Source organism: Adiantum capillus-veneris, chromosome 6 (genome assembly GCF_014529385.1).
Source record: "Adiantum capillus-veneris isolate H3 chromosome 6, ASM1452938v2, whole genome shotgun sequence".
Taxonomy (NCBI): domain Eukaryota; kingdom Viridiplantae; phylum Streptophyta; class Polypodiopsida; order Polypodiales; family Pteridaceae; genus Adiantum; species Adiantum capillus-veneris.
Window position 1 is genome coordinate 93,767,984 of NC_140936.1, and position 18,449 is coordinate 93,786,432.

The window sequence follows — 18,449 nt, forward strand, 5'->3', positions numbered from 1 at the left end:
GTCTGCGCAGCTCGAGCAAAAACAAACCCAGGCATCTCTGATCCTCGTACCACATGACTCTAGCGAAAGGTCCAAAACCCTCTCTGAACAAGCAATGGAAGCGGCCTCGTATCTCGTAGTAGACGAGGCAGTGGCATGTGTAGTGCAACTCTGTCTAAGGCTCGATGTCACACAGGGGGCATGTCCTAGCCTTTGCTGGTATTCCGTTGTATCTCCCGGTCTCGATCTGCAGCTGGTGTGAAGATGTGCGAATCTGGCCAATAGCACATCGTATTCCATGAGACAAGTGGGTGTCCATGTAGCTGGGCCTCGTCACAAAACCATCCTCCGTAAGCTGGAGGAGATGCTCTCTGTAGAAGGCCATCTTCGTGCCTAGCTCTTGTGCTGGTTGTATCCATGTCCTCTTGGTGTCTAGCTGAGTCAAATCTTGGCGAATGAGCCTGGTTACCTCGGACTGTGTAAGAGTCAGAGAGGGCGCATCCAGAGAGAGAGAGAGAGAGAGAGAGAGAGAGAGAGAGAGAGAGGTTTGAGGGCCTCTAGATTTAAGTTTCTAAGATTGTCTCTTTATATAACAACTTAGTCCATTTAAATACTAGACAAAAGAACATGAACATCTAGATTAAATGATAAGAAGATCAGGATCCTTGTTTAAAACAAAACACGAGGAACGCACACAAATACCACTCACGAAACAGCACAAAACAAAACAAAGATCATTGTCAAAAAGTGGTGGTGGTGGTGGTGGTTGGGTGGGGGGTTTTTTTTTGGTGGGGGGGGTACAAGGCTTATGATAGATGACACAAGCACAATGGTGAAGGTGACTAACAATGACCCATCATACAAAAGCGGCGTATAGATATCATAAAGAACAATGGTATACAACTAACATACCCATCCCAACATTGCTCGGGCTTACATTCGTCGACTCGTCGATATTCCTCATATGGTTGTCTATTGAAATTCTGGTAAGTCACAAAAAGAAGGAACATAAAGCAAGTACCGAAGGAACAATTAACATGTATATCTATGTATAAACAAAAAGGAAACATTTCTTTATGTATTTGTGTGTGTGTGTTGCATTGGCCACCCCGTCGTCTTCGGGATTTCATGTCTCGCACTTCTGGTCCACTTCCTCTCACAAAAAAGGTTTGCGATTGCTTGCGATGGATAAGCTTTGTACTCCAAAACGTTGTGGTAGTCTGAATATCCTTCATTTGTGTTCTCATGTTACAACAAGGAAGGCCACTTAATTGTTAGTGTTGGTTGAGCAAAAAAACCCTTGGACGTAGATGCTTGCGTTTTTGTGCTCTCATGCAGTTTCCACGCCGGCCTTCGGCCATTGGCAACCATCATATTGGGATGTGGTTTTCGGTAGAGTTGAAGCTACAATTCCGGAATACCCCTTTGCTTCCAGTCTAGTGGCAGATTGGAAGTTGGTCATGAGGGAATTGTTGTGGAATGGTAGAGACGACGCCTCTGGAAATTCACTTCGATTGGAGAGTTTGCATTGGAGCAGAGTTTTTGCTCAGACTCTTGTTCAACGCTCTCCTAGACAGGCTTACTTTCTCTCCCACAAAGGTATTGACAGGATAACAGATGTGATAGACGCTTAAGGACGGGTGCTCTTGTTCAGACAGGCTGCTCTTATCTTTGGACTTGGGTCACACTACAAGCGCATGTGGGACACCATTAGGAGTTGGTCGATTCTATATCTCCCATCCCGCCGCTGATTGAAGACAATCGAATATGTGATTGCCTCTACGCTGGTTCTTCGATTGGTTCGATATTTGCAAAGAAAGTGTACTATCATTTGCAGTCATCTTCCTAGATCCAAGAACATTGTAACAAGGTATGGAATATAATCAGAGCGTTACTTGGTGGCAGAGTTAAATTATGAAAATCTGGCATGCTAAGCTACATCTCAAGGAGCGATTGTTTATGTGGAGTTGTATTGTTGGGGTTCTCCCCACTGGCAAATTATTGCGCTCTAGGGGATTGGCCTCTTCGGACTACGTTTGTTGTGGTGGAGGCATTGAGAATATTCCACATCTACTATGGTCTTGTTCTCGTACGCGACAATTTGTGGATAGCATCTCTTCAGCTCTTCGCTCGCATTTTCCTGGCTTACAATTTGGTAAATTTTTTTGGATCTTTGGAGTGCTTCCGCCTTTGCTTCAGCCGTATGCATACTTTTTCGACTGGGTTAGATTCTCCGTACTGTGGACACTGGAGAGCACGGAATTCCCTCATGTTTCAGCGGATTCAAGTGGACTATGTTTCTTTCTTCAAGATATCTCTTAGACAATCTCTTCAAGTTGCCTATGTCTTGGACGAGCTCCCTCTTAGCCATTACCAACTCTACTTTGAATGTTTCTAAGCTACAGTTTGTAATACTTTCTATGGGTTGAAGAAATCGCGCGCTCGCTACTGCTGTGCTTCTTCGCTCCCCATTGCTACCCCCTCCCCCCCCCACCCAGCGCTGCCCGCTGCCCCCCCCCCCCCCTCACCGCTGCCCGTCGCTGCCTGGCCTCCCAGCTGGCTGCCTCCCGCCTGCCCTCAACCCCCGCTGCCTCCCCTCGCACTGCCTTGTCCACCCGCCTTCAGCCCCTGCTGCCGCCCCCACCATCAGCCCAGATGCCGCCGCCCGCCCTCAGCCCCACCTTTTGTGCATTGCCCACCCGCTTGCCACAGCCCGCCAAAAAAAAAAGAAAAAGAGAAATCCCCCCCCCCCCCCCCCCCCCCCCCCGCCTCGGCCCGTTCGTCCGCCAGTTGGGGTCCTTCCCTCGGTTACACCTTGCAGTTCGGCACTTTCGGCAGTGCTTCAATTCCTTGGAGCAGTGTTGACGCGCCCAATTGCAGCGCCATCCCGTCGTCCCTTTCTTACGCAACAGCAGTAGACACAGATGGAGGCTCCAGCTTCGCCACAGAGGGACTCGCCAGAAGCCCCCTCGCCCGACCCCGCTGAGCCCACCATTCGACTTGCTCTCTCGCCAACAGAGCAAGCGAGCCTTGCCGCAGAGGTAGAGCGATTGCAGGCGACCTCTGTCATCTGCAAGATTCTCGGCACCCAACCTAGCAGAGGAGAGCTACGAAACCTTCTCCAGGCCCGCCTTCTCGCAGAGCTGGGCAAGATCTTGGATGTCCAGATTCTCGGACGGGGGTACTATCAGATCGAGTTCGAGACCTCCAAGATGGCTTCCAAGGTCATAGCTATGAGTCCACTGGCCATCCAAGCATCACGCGCCCACTTTCGACAGTGACGACATGGTTTTGACCCGACTTCGGATGTTCTAGTAGAGGAGGCAAACATCCCCATCTCAGTCTGCTTTCCGGGTTTACAGAGAGAGTACGTACCACTTCTTTCCAGGATTGGCTCCGCCATCGGGACTGTCCTAGAGACACCTCGTACGGCAGCATCCGTAGCTACCAAGGCCGCTGGCATCCCCTCAGTTCGAGTTTTGGTCAGAGATACCCACACGCTCCCGAAGGTCATCCTTTTGCCTCGGGTGAGTGGGGGTTGGTTTAGACAAAGTGTGGAGTACTCGGGCCTCCCAAACCAGTGCTTCATTTTCCGACAGATGGGCCACCTAACGAAGGCTTGTCCACGGAGGAGGCCACAACCTACACCTCAGCCTCAGCCCCAGCGTGCCAAGGCTGGGCCGTAGCCACAGTCATCGGCACAGCGCACAGATTCAGAGCCACCCCCCGAGCCTGGGGCTCCAGCGGAGGAGGGGTGGTAGCAGGCCCGTGGCTGTCGACGCCAGGGGCCACAGCGACAACCTGGTACTCAGAGTGGCCCTCAGGTGCCTACTCAGCAGAGCAGTGGGTTCCCACGGGGAACCGCTTTGGTCCTCTTGAGCAGGAGGAGTCCCCTATGCCAGCCTCCACCTCCGCTTCACCCTCGACAGCCACTCCCCCTTCAGAGTTCCCCTCCAGCTCTTCATCCTCCCCCCCGCCCTCTGCTCCCGTCGCCTCTCCACCTCGCCCCTCTACCTCTGTCGCCCCACCCCGCTCCTCTTCTCCCCCGCTCCCCCCAGCTCCTTCTCCCCCACCTCCTGCTCCAGTTTCACAGTCGACTCAGGAGACTGGCCCCTCGCCGGCGGCTAGCAGATCTCTTAGCAGCGCCTTTGCCACGAGTCGCCTAGCGAGAGAGTGTCAGCCCTTCTTGCGGCCCCCTCTGTAGATTCTGACATCTTCCCTTGCAGCTATCCCCCGTGGTCTGACAAGCATTGACCTCCGACGCCGCTGGGACTTCTTCGCCTACGGGTTCACTCGCTTTCTCGGCGACTCCGCAGCAGACCACGAGGCAGCCTGAGCTCCTGTGCCAGATTGGATGCCAGGAGAGGGTTTCAGGTGGATTCCCCCAAGAACTGCAGTTCGGTACTTGGGTTATCAGGTTGGTTTGGACTTGTCCCCCAAGCAGCAGATTGCTCCTCTTTTCCTGTCCATCAAGAGAAAGCTGTTACATTGGAGCTCAGCACGACTTTCGCTGGCTGGTAGAGTAGTAGTTGCCAACGAGGTGTTGTTGGCGACTATGTGGTACATCACTTCTTGTTGGATCTTTTCGAGTTCTTGTGTCAGCCAGGTAGAGAGGCTGATCAGGAACTTCCTTTGGTCAGGACGTGACACTCAGATTGCCCGAGCCAAGGTGGCTTGGTCAGTCATCACACTTCCTTGTTCTCAGGGAGGGCTTGGGATCATTGATCCAGCACAGCAGAGCAGAGCCCTTCTTGGGAAGTTCGTAGTCAGAGGACTTCTTCCAAGAGAGGAGCCCTGGAAGGAGTTCTTGCAGCAGAGGCTTCGTGCCAGGGTGCCTCAGTCAGGAGGCCCTTGGCAACCTTCGACCAGATGGATCTTTACAGAGATGCGCCGAGTTGGTTTGAGCAAGAGACTGGAGGACCGCTTCGCTGTGAGTTTGCTTCGATCTTGGGAGCTCTTACGGTGAGGCCTAGAGCAGAGACAGCCGACGTGCACGGAGGAGCGCCTACAGCAGCCCCTCGTCTGGAACCCCATGGTTAGCACTCAGAGAGGCCACTTGGTTGGTAGTCGGCCTCATGTTTCTTGGGGTCCCATGGCAGCAGGTCCAGCGCACTCTCTAGGTGACTGGCTAGAGTTCACAGGTTTGTCAGAGGAGGTGCAGGGTTTCCAGCTACAGGGCATGAGAGGGGTGCAGAGCATGTGTCAGGACATCTCAGAGTCACTTCCAACTGAGTGGCTCACGCCTCTCGAGCCAGTAGCACCCCGGTGGATGGGAGCCTTCACACGACTAGAGGTTCTCATTTCCGTCCGGGCCTGCTCAAAGTCTGTCTCAGCCCTCTTCTTCGAGCTTCAAGGTGGGGGAAAACTACAACGAGTTGCAGTAGAGACCCCACAGGTAGCAGAGTGCTGTTTTCAGAGGATCCGAGTAGTGGGCATCTGTGGACGGACCTGCGTCCTAGACCCTCACGCAGCAGTTCTTGAGACAGGAAACTGGAGCCTATGGGCTTGGGAGTGTTGTCCGTTGGCACGAGTATAGCGGGATCGTGGTGAGTGGCTATGGAGGGACCCCTTCTCTTCTGCAGACCACCCAGGAGTCCCGTTCTTTCAGTACACTGTTCGACTGGGACGTCATATACTAGCAGCACAGAGAGAGGCCCTCCCCGCTGCAGCACGTCATTGGCAGGAGGAGGGTCTCACAATCGAGTTCTTGGCAAACTTTTGGGAGAGATTGTGGGACTTCAGACAGCCGAGGCGAGCCACCTTGTTTCAGTGGCTGGTCGTACACAGAGCCACAGCAGTAGGGAGCTGGCTAGTGCATAGTGGTCTCTCGGCCACATGTGCAGCTTGTGACCATTTGGTGGAGAGTCAGCGTCACTGTCTTTGGGACTCTCCCTCGGCCCAGCAGGTGTGGCTACGAGTTCTTCGATTGATGCCTGCTCTCTCCACGGCTCGACAGTACACTTGGGGGGCAGTGGCTTGGTCCACCCTCACGGGCCCGGCACTTCAGTTTGAGCTATCTTCCACCGGCAGGATGATAGTGATGCAGGGGGGGCGACCTACACTCCAGCCTGCTACAGAGCTTACTCCACAGGAGTGGTGCAGTGAGAGAGAGGAGTGTTGAGAGCTCATCAATGGCCTGACACTTTGGTTTATCTGGCGGGCCCGCTGTGTCCGCATCTTTGAGGCTCGCCCTGTGCCACCAGCAGAGACTGTTCGTGACTTTTGGCTAGTGCTTATCCATGCTCTCAGAGAACAGCTTGAGGGACTACAGGGCAGCTCCGACCGCATGCGGGATCGCCGCGAGGCTTTCCTTCGACTCTGGTGCCCTGGGCCTTTCTTCACCATAGTCCAGGGGGTGCTCAGATGGCACTACTGTCCACCTGTGTGGCTCTTCCCTCCTCCCATCTCTTGATTTAGCCTCATTGTATATGCTGTTTTTGCATTGGGAGAATCTCCCCATCATGCTTGTTGTAGCCCTCTCGGCCACATGTGCAGCTTGTGACCATTTGGTGGAGAGTCAGCGTCACTGTCTTTGGGACTCTCCCTCGGCCCAGCAGGTGTGGCTACGAGTTCTTCGATTGATGCCTGCTCTCTCCACGGCTCGACAGTACACTTGGGGGGCAGTGGCTTGGTCCACCCTCACGGGCCCGGCACTTCAGTTTGAGCTATCTTCCACCGGCAGGATGATAGTGATGCAGGGGGGGCGACCTACACTCCAGCCTGCTACAGAGCTTACTCCACAGGAGTGGTGCAGTGAGAGAGAGGAGTGTTGAGAGCTCATCAATGGCCTGACACTTTGGTTTATCTGGCGGGCCCGCTGTGTCCGCATCTTTGAGGCTCGCCCTGTGCCACCAGCAGAGACTGTTCGTGACTTTTGGCTAGTGCTTATCCATGCTCTCAGAGAACAGCTTGAGGGACTACAGGGCAGCTCCGACCGCATGCGGGATCGCCGCGAGGCTTTCCTTCGACTCTGGTGCCCTGGGCCTTTCTTCACCATAGTCCAGGGGGTGCTCAGATGGCACTACTGTCCACCTGTGTGGCTCTTCCCTCCTCCCATCTCTTGATTTAGCCTCATTGTATATGCTGTTTTTGCATTGGGAGAATCTCCCCATCATGCTTGTTGTAGCCCTCTCTTGCAGAGGTGGTTGTAGCCCTATGGGCAGTTTTCATTAACTAATAGAAGGATCTTTTTCTCGGAAAAAAAAAAAAAAACTTTCTATGGGTTTTCCTTGCTTTGAGGTTTCCCATTTGTAATTCAATCTAACATTACAAAAAAAAAAGTGTGTGTGTGTGTGTGTGTGTGTGAAAAAGAGAGAGAGAGAGAGAGAGAGAGAGAGAGAGAGAGAGAGAGAGAGAGTGACTTGACAGAAGTGTGGCCACTTGATTGTTCGGTTAGGCAAGATTGTCCCCTTAGTCCTTTGTTGTATGTATGGCCACTCACCCTTTGTTGATGTATCTTGATCATTTGACCTCTATGGAGCGTCTTCATGGCTTGCAATTACCCTTGGGTCATACCTTTATTGGGCAGGCTTATGCGGATGACTCATTCTTTGCGCCTCGCAACTAACAGAGGGATGTCCAAGTGATTATGGAAGCCTTGGAATTGTTTGGGTTTCCAGCCGGTCTTAAAGTCAACTTTCGTAAATTGAATCTTCTGCCACTTCGTTCTTGCGATTGGCACAGTCTATTGTGGCCAGGTGAGATTGTTCCTCCAAATGTGATCACTGGGAATTTGGGATATCCAATTGGATGGAACGTCACTCACACTCAAAAAGTGGATTGGGTTATGCAACGCTTGAATTAGAGTTACCGGGGAACGCCACTTTGGGGGCTTGCAACGCCGGAGCGGCGTTCTGGCCGGGCAACTTGTCTTGGAACGCCTCGGAACGGACTGGCGTTCCGGCAGTGAGGCAATCACCGGAATGGACCGGCTGGAACGGGCTGGAACAGCCGGAATGGCCCCAACGGGCAGAAACGAGCAAATTTCAAGTTTTCAAAAATAGTTGTTTGGTCAGCCAACGGCCATTTACAGCCAGCTAGCCTTATATAAATCCCCCCTCTTCCCCCATTCTTCACAAAAGCATCAAGTGAGCTTTGAACTTTGGAAGTTTGAAGTCCCTCTCTCCCTTGCTCTCAACTCTCAAGCCATAGGGGCCTAGGGCCTCAAAGAGTCAAGGCTCAAGCTCTCAAGTTTCAACCTCTCTCTCTCTCTCTCTTGGGCTAACCCTCAAGGCACAAGGCTCAAGCTCTCTTTCTCTCGGTCTCAACTTTCAAGAGGTGAAGCCTCTCTCTCAAGCTCTCTATCTCAACTTCTCATTGCTCAAGCTCTCACGGAATCAAGCCTCTCTCTCTCTCAAGCCCTCTCTCAAGCTATCTCTCTCTCTCTCAAACCCTCAAAGATCAAGCTCTCTCTCTTTCACGGATAATCCATGGCTTCTTCTTCTCGTACAACCCCCTCCGTTCATGCGGGCAACACTTAAAAGGCAAAGGAATGGTCGTGGTGGGATGAAGTGACCTCGGAGGGCACCTTGTCAGCGGCGGGAGATTCTCGTGCATGGGCATGCAAGCTATGCTCTTACACGCGGAAAGGGGGGCATGACAAAGTGAGGGCACACTTTCTTCGAGTGCCGGAACATGAGGTGAGATTTTCCACCAACGTAACCATCGAGAAGAGAAAGGAGCTCGAGGAAAAGGATCGGATTCAACTATAAAGCCAAGCCCGTACGCAAAGGTATCGACCCAAAGACCCTCATTTTCCCTTCTTCCTCTCTACCCGGTTTAGGTGCCGGTGGATCTTCATTGGGTCCGATTCGTCGCCAAAGGACCCTTGCCACCTCTTGGGACCCAAAGGAGAAGGAAGAGGTGGATGCGGCCATGGCCCGCCGATTCTTCTGTCACGACCATATCCCATTTGTCGCGGCGAGGTATGTTTTATGATTTATCAATCTCCTCTCTCATTTCTTCCCTTATCGTCGTTTCCGCCCTTTTGATAGTAACCTCTTCTATGTTTGATCGAAATAGGTCGGAGTAATGGAAAGTCATGGTGCAACGGATAGGAGAGTATGGCACCGGCTATGTGCCACCATCTTCAAAGGCTCTCCGAACTACTTTGCTCGATCAAGAGAAGGCTATCGTGGAGCCAGCAACCCTCAATATTCAGCATCTTTGGGCAAAACATGGCGTTTCCCTCATTGCCGATGGGTGGAGCAATACAAGGAAGAGATCTATTCATGGTCTCGTCGCGTACTCGAGTGGAGAGATGTACTTTGTGCACTCTCATGATGCCACCGAGAGTGGCAAGTCCGCTGATGTCCTCTCTGCAGAGTGGACAACAGCCATAGAAACGATTGGTGAGCAACACCTGGTGGCCTTTGTCACAGATGGGGAGGCATCAAACAAGGCAGCAGCAGCTATTATAGAGGGCCACTATCCGCATGTGACAGTGTGCTTTTGCATGGCACGCTGCTTGAACAACCTTCTAAAAGACATCGGCAAGCTAGACTGGATCGCTCCAGTCATTGCTGATGAAGTGAAGATTGTTACTTTTATAAACAATCACAACTTGGTTTGGAGTGAGTACCTCAAGAGGTCGGGCGGCAAAGTGCTTCTAAAGTATTCAGACACCCTCTTCGCATTCAACTTTCTTCTAGTACGCAGGTTGTCTGAATGTCAAAATGCGGTTCGACAGGTCTTCATCAGTGAGTTCACCAGCTCCCCCTATGCAAAGACAGTTGCAAGGATTTTGTGCAAGGATAAGGCATAGGATCTTGAGTTCTGGAAGGAGCTCAAGAGTCTAGACGCACAGGTAAAACCGGTGGTTCATTTGCTTCGAGTTCTGGATGGAATGGATCCTTGCATTGCAAGATTCATGAGGCAATGGACCGCATGATCGAGCAGCTTGCATAGCTTGAGCCGAAAGTAGAGCGATATGAGGAGATCCATGCGCTTTGCAGCCGGAGGTGGAATTCATATGCCTCTCCTTTACACGGGGCAGCCTATATGGTGGATCCAGAGTTCCAAGGTGTAGGGCAAGAGACAAATAGAGAAGTCATGAACCAATTTACAGAGATCCTTAACAAGATGGTTCTAGACAGAGATGGGCGACGCATTGTCACAGATCAATTGAGACAGTACAGAGAGATGAGGGGGTCATTTGGCAGTCTAGATGCTCAGATTGATCACAGGAAGATAGGTTCAGTGCTATGGTGGGAAGACTATGGCTATGATGGCCCTGAGCTTCAGAGATTGGCGATCCGTATTCTCAGCCAGTTAGTCAGTACCTCTTGCTTGGAGCAATTGTGGAGTACCTTTAGCCACATTGCTTCCAAGAAGAGGAATCGGCTTGAGTGGAGAAGGCTAATGATCTTGTCTTTGTCAGCGCAAATTGAAAATGCTTTGCAAGAGTACACACAAACAGACAAATCCTTCTACACAGTGGGAGATGGAGCAAGGGGCTCCTCAAGCAGGTGGAGATGCACATCCACCAACCCTAGCTACTTCATCCGTGGCTGAGATTGAGCCGGGCCTAGAGCTCGATGATGAGGAATGGGAGGATCTGCATGATTTACAGCCGGCTACTACAAATTGGGAGGCCTCTCAGGCTAGTAGCTCTTGAGTCTTGAGTCTTGAGGCTCGAAAGTTGTGACTTTAGGACTTCCATTATCCTTACCTTTTTGTATGGCTGCTTGAGCTTTGCCCTCTTTGACATTTGTAGCTACTAGCATCTTTATGGTATTTGTCACCTTCAGTCTTTTGGTATTGTGGCCACTGGTTTGGCCCCCTTGTAGTCTGGACTCTCATTATGGTATGTCACCTTTGGTTTTTTTGTAGTGCCTTGTGCTATGTACTCTGGGCGCCGCACATCCCAATCAAGTCATATTAAGGTTGAATGCTCTTTAGATTGTGTTTTTTGTAGGTATTAGAGCCAAAGGACTCTAGTACTACTTGTATTCAAACACATAACGCTTAAAAAAAACATAATTTGGGTGTTTTTTTAGCCTCCCGTTCCCGTTCCGGACCCATTCCCGTTCCCCCGTTCCGCAAAGAGGCTCGTCGCCGTTCCCGTTCCGCGTTCGGGTAACTCTGGCTTGAATGTCAAATTACATTACTCGAAGCTATCTACTTGGTCATTGCATATTCGCCTGCAAATCCTTCACAGTATCCTGATGGCATATGTTCAGTTCTTTTTGCCACTATTGCATTAACCTCGCCATTGTCTTGATTCTCTTATGTCAACCATTCTGTCTCATTTGTGGCGGACTCGTGCACACAAGAAAGGCTTGCGATTGATGTCGATGGACAAGCTTTGTACACCTAAACGCTTTGGTGGTCTGAATATTTTGGACTTGCGTAGGCATGTTCTAGCAAGAAAAGCTATGTTATTGCCTACACTTGCGCAACAATCTCAGCCTTGGACTCCTATGTTTGCATACTTGAGCCAGCATGTTGCTACGTCTTTATTTGGTCACTAGCAATCAACTATTTGGGAGGTTGCATTTGGTAAGATGGACGGACATATTCCTGGATGCCCGTTCGCTTCCACTTTGCTCTCTACTTGGAAAGAGGTTACAATTCATCTTTCATGGAATGCATGGCGGGAAGGAAATTCGCTTCATTTGGAGAGCCTTCGTTGGAGCCGGGCTCTCTCTCTTACTCTGGTTGACCGCTCGCCTCGCCAGGCGTGCTTTCTTTCTTGGCGTGGCATTCGGGAAGTTCAGGATGTGGGATTCACTTTGGAGTTTCCCTTCGCCGCTCGTCGATTTGGATTAGGCATGCATTACCGTCAGTTCGCGAGAAATGTCACAAGACGGGTACCACATGCCAATAGAAAAGAACAGATTGAATAGACTTTTAGCACTTCAATAACAACTGAATTGAGAGAGAGAGAGAGAGAGAGAGAGAGAGAGAGAGACGACACGCGACAAGGAGTGGCAGACTTCCACCCCAGACAGTATTGGCCCCAAAACTTGGCGCCCCTTTCGGTATGTCTTTATATTGCATCAACACAGTACAAGCCGGTACTCCAGACTCTGCACCTTCTCTAGGGAGCATGCCAGAGAATGAGCCCTTAGCACATATTTAAAGGCCCTTGGCCTATGAAAAGCAGTTTACATGAAAAGCCTTCAAACTCAAAATCTTCTGGTCCAAAAGCAATGCCAAAAAGCTGCCAGCGTAAATCACGAAATTTCGTACAAGTACCACGTCAGCATTGTCAGCGCGTTTTGCGGAAATCTGCCACTTCAGCACTGTCAGCGAAAAATCTAAAAACTGCCATGTCCTCAATTGCTACACATGTATACGGGTCCTACTTTATTTTAATCCTTTATGTCACTTGGGGCCCCATCGGACGGGGTCCCCATAAGTTGGTAGGACTTCTTCTTTTGTTACTTGTTCTTCTTAGGGTTTAGGCCCTTCAGCCGGCTCTACAAGTTGGCTCCATTCTTCAAGGCTTTAACACGTCAGCAGTTTGTGACATCTCCCCTCCTTGAAAGAGAGTAGTCGTTCGCAATTACAGCATATCTGCAAAACAACACAAGTTAGCTCAAAAACTTTCGAGGGACAATCAGTTTGCTCTTTTTGTTAGGGAGTTAGCTTCTCCTTACTGCTCTTTTGATCAAGGAGTTGGCTTCTCCTTTCGTCCAGATCGGAACTCTTGATATTCCGACGTAGTAAAATTAGCCATCACACCCAGACCGCATTGATCCTCCACGGGTGTCTTGATGCACTAAGATTACATACCTAGGCAATCTCATCCAATTAGGAATATTCAGTGGTTGGCACATCACAATGCAACACAAATGCTCACATATGCATGTTACAAGACATAGAAATATACAGTCGCCGATGAACACTCCCCTCGTAAATAACCATCGAGGTCTGGGCCATGAGCTGTTCAACGACTCCCTCATCACTCCTCTCGCAAATAACCTAAAAAGGTCCGGGCCATGAGATATAGAGGCCTTTTACAACCAAACGTGCCCCAGACCATAGCCTGCGTCGATTGGAGGTGCTAGAGTAACCACCGCTTAGACTTCTTAATACTCCTTCCGTAAATGAGTAAAAACAACACTTTTCAATCATTCAATACTCCCCCCGCAAATAACCACAAGGATCAGGGCCATGAGTAAAAACAGCACTTTTCAATCATTCAATACTCCCCCCGCAAATAACCACAAGGGTCCGAGCCATGAGTATGAACAAGCATTCTCAAACATCATTTCTCACTACTCCACCCGGAAGTAAAATTACCAATCATTGAAACAAGTATTAAGACCAGAGTCAAACATTGCAGATTGGCACCAAGCCAAATTCAAAACAGATACCATCCATTTCAAACAAATTTCAAGCAATACTTTCTAGCTATAAAGAAAAACAGGTAAAGAGAGTTCATTCGAGGTTTTGTTTGAACAACCGAACTTTGAGGACAACTGGCTTGTCCTTCTGCATCACGGTGATGGTTCGGTTCCGAACCTGGAGAGTCGCATCATTCTTGTCGTGCCAAGCGCATGCCCAAGAGAACGTCGCAATTGCCCAACTTCATGATGTGAAAATCAGCTTTTCCATGATAATCTTGAATAGTCACTGGAAGAGCACCAATGAGTGGTACCACTTTCTGAGTTTTCCCCGTGGCTAGCCCAGCAATTTCTCCAACCTCTGCATCATAATCAAAGTGCATCTGCGGATAAAATTTTTTGTAGCTCCGGGGTCAAAGAAAATAATGGCTTTGAAACCATTGACTTTGCCATATGCTTGACACAATTCATTTGTACTTTCAAGGAGTGTGCCATAAATATCAGGAACTAGTCCAATAGCAGGTCTACTCTCTTAGTAGGAGGTGGCGCTTGGGTTATGTCGACCATTGCGGGCGCCGACTCCTCTGGTCTATCAGTGCGTTTGGGACAACTAGAATAATTATGCTCTGTTTGAAAGCATCCAAAGCATCGGCCTTCTTCTAGTAAGGTGTCTCGTTGTTGAGGCGTCAAACGAGGCCTTTGTGGTTGATTTTCACAAGACTCTCGAGAATTTGTTCGTTGTTGCCGAGAATTGTCATTGGCTGGAGATTCTTCTGTGGTAAACTCTAGCTTTCCCTTCATCAGTTTGTAGCCGACCGCGGCATGGTCCATAAGTTCTTGCATGGTGGAGACTTGCTTGGATAGACAATATTCCTGCAATGGTGATGGTAGTCCAATGGTGTATCGCTTGCATTGGACCTCCAAGGGAACAGATCTAAAGAAGGACAACGGAAGGTACACGTCGAGAAACCTTTGGTTATATTCGTCCATGGTTTCGGTGGCAAGCATTTTCAAGTTGCCCCACTCCCAAAATCCAGACTTCAAACATAGAAGTCGTGTAACTACGTGTAAAAACTATCTTGAAAGCTTGCCACGTCCTTGGAGCATGCGGTTGTGTCGCGATTGAACTCCACCATTGCATAGCATTATCTTTAAGAAATCCCGTTGCTCGAGAAATCTTGGATTCTTTTGGATAGTTCCCCAAAGCATAGATGATGTCGAATTGCTTTAGGAACTGTAATGTTGTCTTGCGATCTTTCACCCCAGAAAAAGTGAAAATTTTGATTGTCATGCCGCCATCTTTCAAATCTTTGGGTTGGTTAGGCACATATCCCGGCTATGGATAATAAGGGTACCCATATGGGCTCCAACCATTGTAGCCTGGTGGCGGTGGTGGTGGTGGAGGTGGGGGCAAAGGCGGTGGCAAAGGCGGTTGCACTGGATCAGGGTCAGATGGCAGCACCAGAGCAAGGGGCCATGGAGCCGTTGGCTAGAGTTTTGGCTAAGGTAAACATCAAGTTCCCTACATTCAAAGGACTCTCTTCAAAAGATGCTGACGACCGTGCAAGGAGGTTTGTATCTCTCTGTAGGGGTCGTGGTCTTAACAGGGAAGATGCTTACTTGATACTCTTTCCATCCACCTTGGATGGCTTAGCAGACAAATGGTACAGCCAGTTTGCAGAGAACCATTTTGCAACTTGGGCAACCTTAAGGCAACACTTCTGTGCAGCTTTCAGGCCCGGTGACTACCAGAAGAAGGTGTTGGATGAGTTAACCAACATGGTGCTCCAACCAGAGGAGACTTTTGCAGAGCTTATGACTAAGACCAAGTCTCTGGTTGCCAAGCTTCCTCAGCAACCCGGTGAATTCATGGTGAAGAAGTGGGTGGAGAAGGGGCTTCCCAAAACATCTCAACAAAAACTCCGAGAGAGTCTCCGGCCCGACGCCACTTTGGAGGAGTTCATCGCAGCTACTACTAGGATAGAGGGGGCTAGGAAGCTGTTCAACAACTCCCCTCACACAGAGACCTCCTCTGTGTTTCCGGAAAGTCCTGCTGATCCATTGACTTCTTTACGTAGAGAACTTGAAGCCCTAAAACTACAACGCGCTCTTCAAGAGGAGAAAAATATCTCTCTTCGCCAGGAGAAACCCCCACATCTTGAGGCTTTGGATCAAATCAAGAGAGAGCTAGAAGAGCTTCAGTCTCAACAAGAGACTAAGGCTATGGTATGGTGCAGCTCGTGTCGCTCTCCAGGGCATCCTCCACAGGACTGTCCCCTTCGGGCTTATTGCCACTTCTGCGAAAAATATGGGCACGAAGACAAGGATTGCTACTATATCAAGGGGTTGCGGTAAATACAACAAAGTCTAGGTCCTTCTCTCCAACAAGGACTAGCACCTGCATCGAACATGGTCTCACCCTATGGCCATCAAAACCCATTGCCACCTCTGCTGACAACACCTCCTATGCAGCAAGGTATGCACAATAACTTTGCATCTCCCAGCTTTTATCATGCTAATACTCCTTCAGTTCCCCAAAGCTTCTACACGTCAGCCTCCGGTCCCATGCAGCAAGGGCAGAGACCACCTCGCCCCTCAAATAGGCCAATTTTGTGCTACAGGTGCGGTGAGTATGGACACTATCAGAGAAAATGTCCCTTACCAGAAGGGTCCCCTCCTTGCCGACATTGCCCTGAAGCTAAGGATCACTATCGTAAGGATTGCCCAAAACAACGAGCGTCCACATCTGCAAGCACAAGCCAACAAGAGTTTACATTTCCAAAGCTTAACCTCATCACAGTCAGCTCCATTCCACAAGCACCGCCTTCCACTCTTGTAGTTGCCTCTCAAGAAGGGTTGAAGCGAGTGAAAGAGCCGGCCAGGGTGCTCACACGGGCACAGAGAGCTGCTCTTGGCCTCAGCCTCCCTGGTGGTCCAATCTTTCCATCTCCTGTCACACAAATGAGTCAACCTCCAATAGTAGCTGACAAACCAGCAGGTAGTGTCAAGAGCCAACCTACCTCGCTTCTATCAGATATTGATGGTGCTTTCATCGAAGCAGTAGAGGACTTGCAAAAGCTTAACATACCAGTGCAAGCTCTAATCAAAGGAAACAAGCCCACAGCACAGTCTATCTTGAAAAACACTTTTCAACAAGTGTCACTGTACGACATGCTTCGACTTGATGCAAATTTTAGAAGTGACACCCTTTCCATCATCCAGTCTCTGTACCCTGGTGCAGATTCTAGTGGCGGGCACCTACCTGCGCAGCCCTTGGAGTCCTACATGATTTCATATCCAGTTGCTCCCCTCACCGACTATAAAAGTCCTCGTCTCACTGTGTCTATTCTTGGACATCAATTCTCAGGCATCATAGTGGATGGTAGATCTGGGATCAATCTGATGCCAGAATTTACTATGTTGGCCTTAGGCCTGCAGCCTACCCGCCCTGCCCCATTCATTGTTACATTGGCTGACCAGAGGACAGTCTACCTCGTGGGCATAGTAGAGAAGGTGCCTCTGATGATACAAGACTTCACATTTAGCTTGGATTTTGTGGTCAGTCTTCCTCAGGTGGAGAGAGGATTTCCTTTGCTGATTGGTCGACCATGGTTGAGGCACACTAAGGCACTTCATGATTGGGGCAACGACGCCATGTGGATACATACTCTTGGCTCCACCATGCAACCAATCCGGCTCGAAGGAGGTATGGATCCAGTGGTTCATCACAGCTGATTGTCAGTACAGTCCAACCCCGACCCTAAGCAGCCCACCCCCCCTTGACGGGTATGACAACGACCTGCTACAGTGGTTGGAAGCTACCGCCTCGATGCCATGCTGTACGGTCTCCATTCAAAACTCACATGTGCCAATAACACTCTCTCTTCCAACTCCTCAGGCGGACACAGATGTCACAAATCCTACACTAGACAGTAGTCCTACAGCAGACAGTGGACCAGTCCAAGCAGTAAGTGGGTCAACCCCAAATTCTCAAGAGTCAGATGATCCTCCTATGGAAGCCCTCGGCCTCGGGGAACCTATCACACATCACCGAAGGGGGAAAAAATCTCCTCTACATGAACTCGCCAATGATTCCCCCCTTTCTCTAACATCTCCCAGGTCGGATGCACCGCCCACTCTAAAGCACCAGGTTATGTCTGTGTCTGAAGATTTACCTTTCGATGAGCTTTCTCCCTGGATGGTTACAAGAAGAGTATGCGGACTTTCCAATCGATCAAACGCCAGCATATGATGTCTCGAAGCTCCAAGAGGCAACTCATGTTTAAACTTCTGAAGTACCCTCCACAGTTACACCTCCTAACCCTGTCAAAAAAGTCAACCTGGGTGACCCTGCCAACCCCCAACACGTCCTATTAGCAGCTTGGTTATGGGAGCATCCCGCATTACTCAATCAGGTAGTCTCTTTCATACACTCTTTTAAAGATCTTTTTGCTTGGTCCTACAAGGATTTGGAGGGGATCCCACCAGAATTGGGTGTCCACACTATACCTCTGGTCGAAGGGGCTAAGCCTGTAAGAGGCCGAGCCTACAAGCTCAACCCGAAGTATGCTGAGGCGGTCAAGTCAGAGTTGGAAAAAATGCAAGAGGCAAGGATCATTGTACCTGTGGAGCACTCTGAGTGGTTATCACCCATGGTGATAGTGCCTAGGAAGCAGTCCAACAAAATCCGTGTGTGCGTAGATTACCGTGCTCTGAATAAGGTAGCTATCCCAGATGGTTTCCCAACACCTTTCACTGAGCGTGTGCTCGAAGATGTAGCAGGGCATATATTGTACAGTTTCATGGATGGGTTTAGTGGATACAATCAGTAGGGCATCCAGGTGATCAATTGAAAACGGCCTTTGTGACTCCCTGGGGTATTTTTATCTACACTAGAATGTCTTTTGGGTTGAAAAACGCTCCACCTTCTTTCAATAGGGCGGTATATCTCATTTTTTGCCCTCTGCTTACGGATGATCTTCGCATCCTCATGGACGATTTTTCGACCTTCTCAGGTGCTCAATGTTCAACCCCAGTGAAAAATTTAGAGGAACACCTCGCTCAACTCTCTGTTGTCTTCCTCAGGTGCAGAGAGGCACAGCTAAAACTCAATCCTAACAAATGTCACTTTTTGGTCACTGAAGGCACACTTCTAGGCCATGTGGTGTCGGCCAAAGG

General features: G+C 49.8%; 1 protein-coding gene across 1 annotated transcript in view; it reads right to left on the reverse strand.

The window, feature by feature from the left end:
- Window positions 1-18,449, reverse strand: part of LOC147455901 (protein HAPLESS 2-like) — a 346,793-nt gene that overhangs the window by 282,139 nt on the left and 46,205 nt on the right. Inside the window, exon 3 of the mRNA XM_086514530.1 lies at window positions 892-962. Within this exon, the coding sequence (XP_086370656.1) occupies window positions 892-962 (71 nt within the window). The remainder of the gene's footprint in view (window positions 1-891; window positions 963-18,449) is intronic.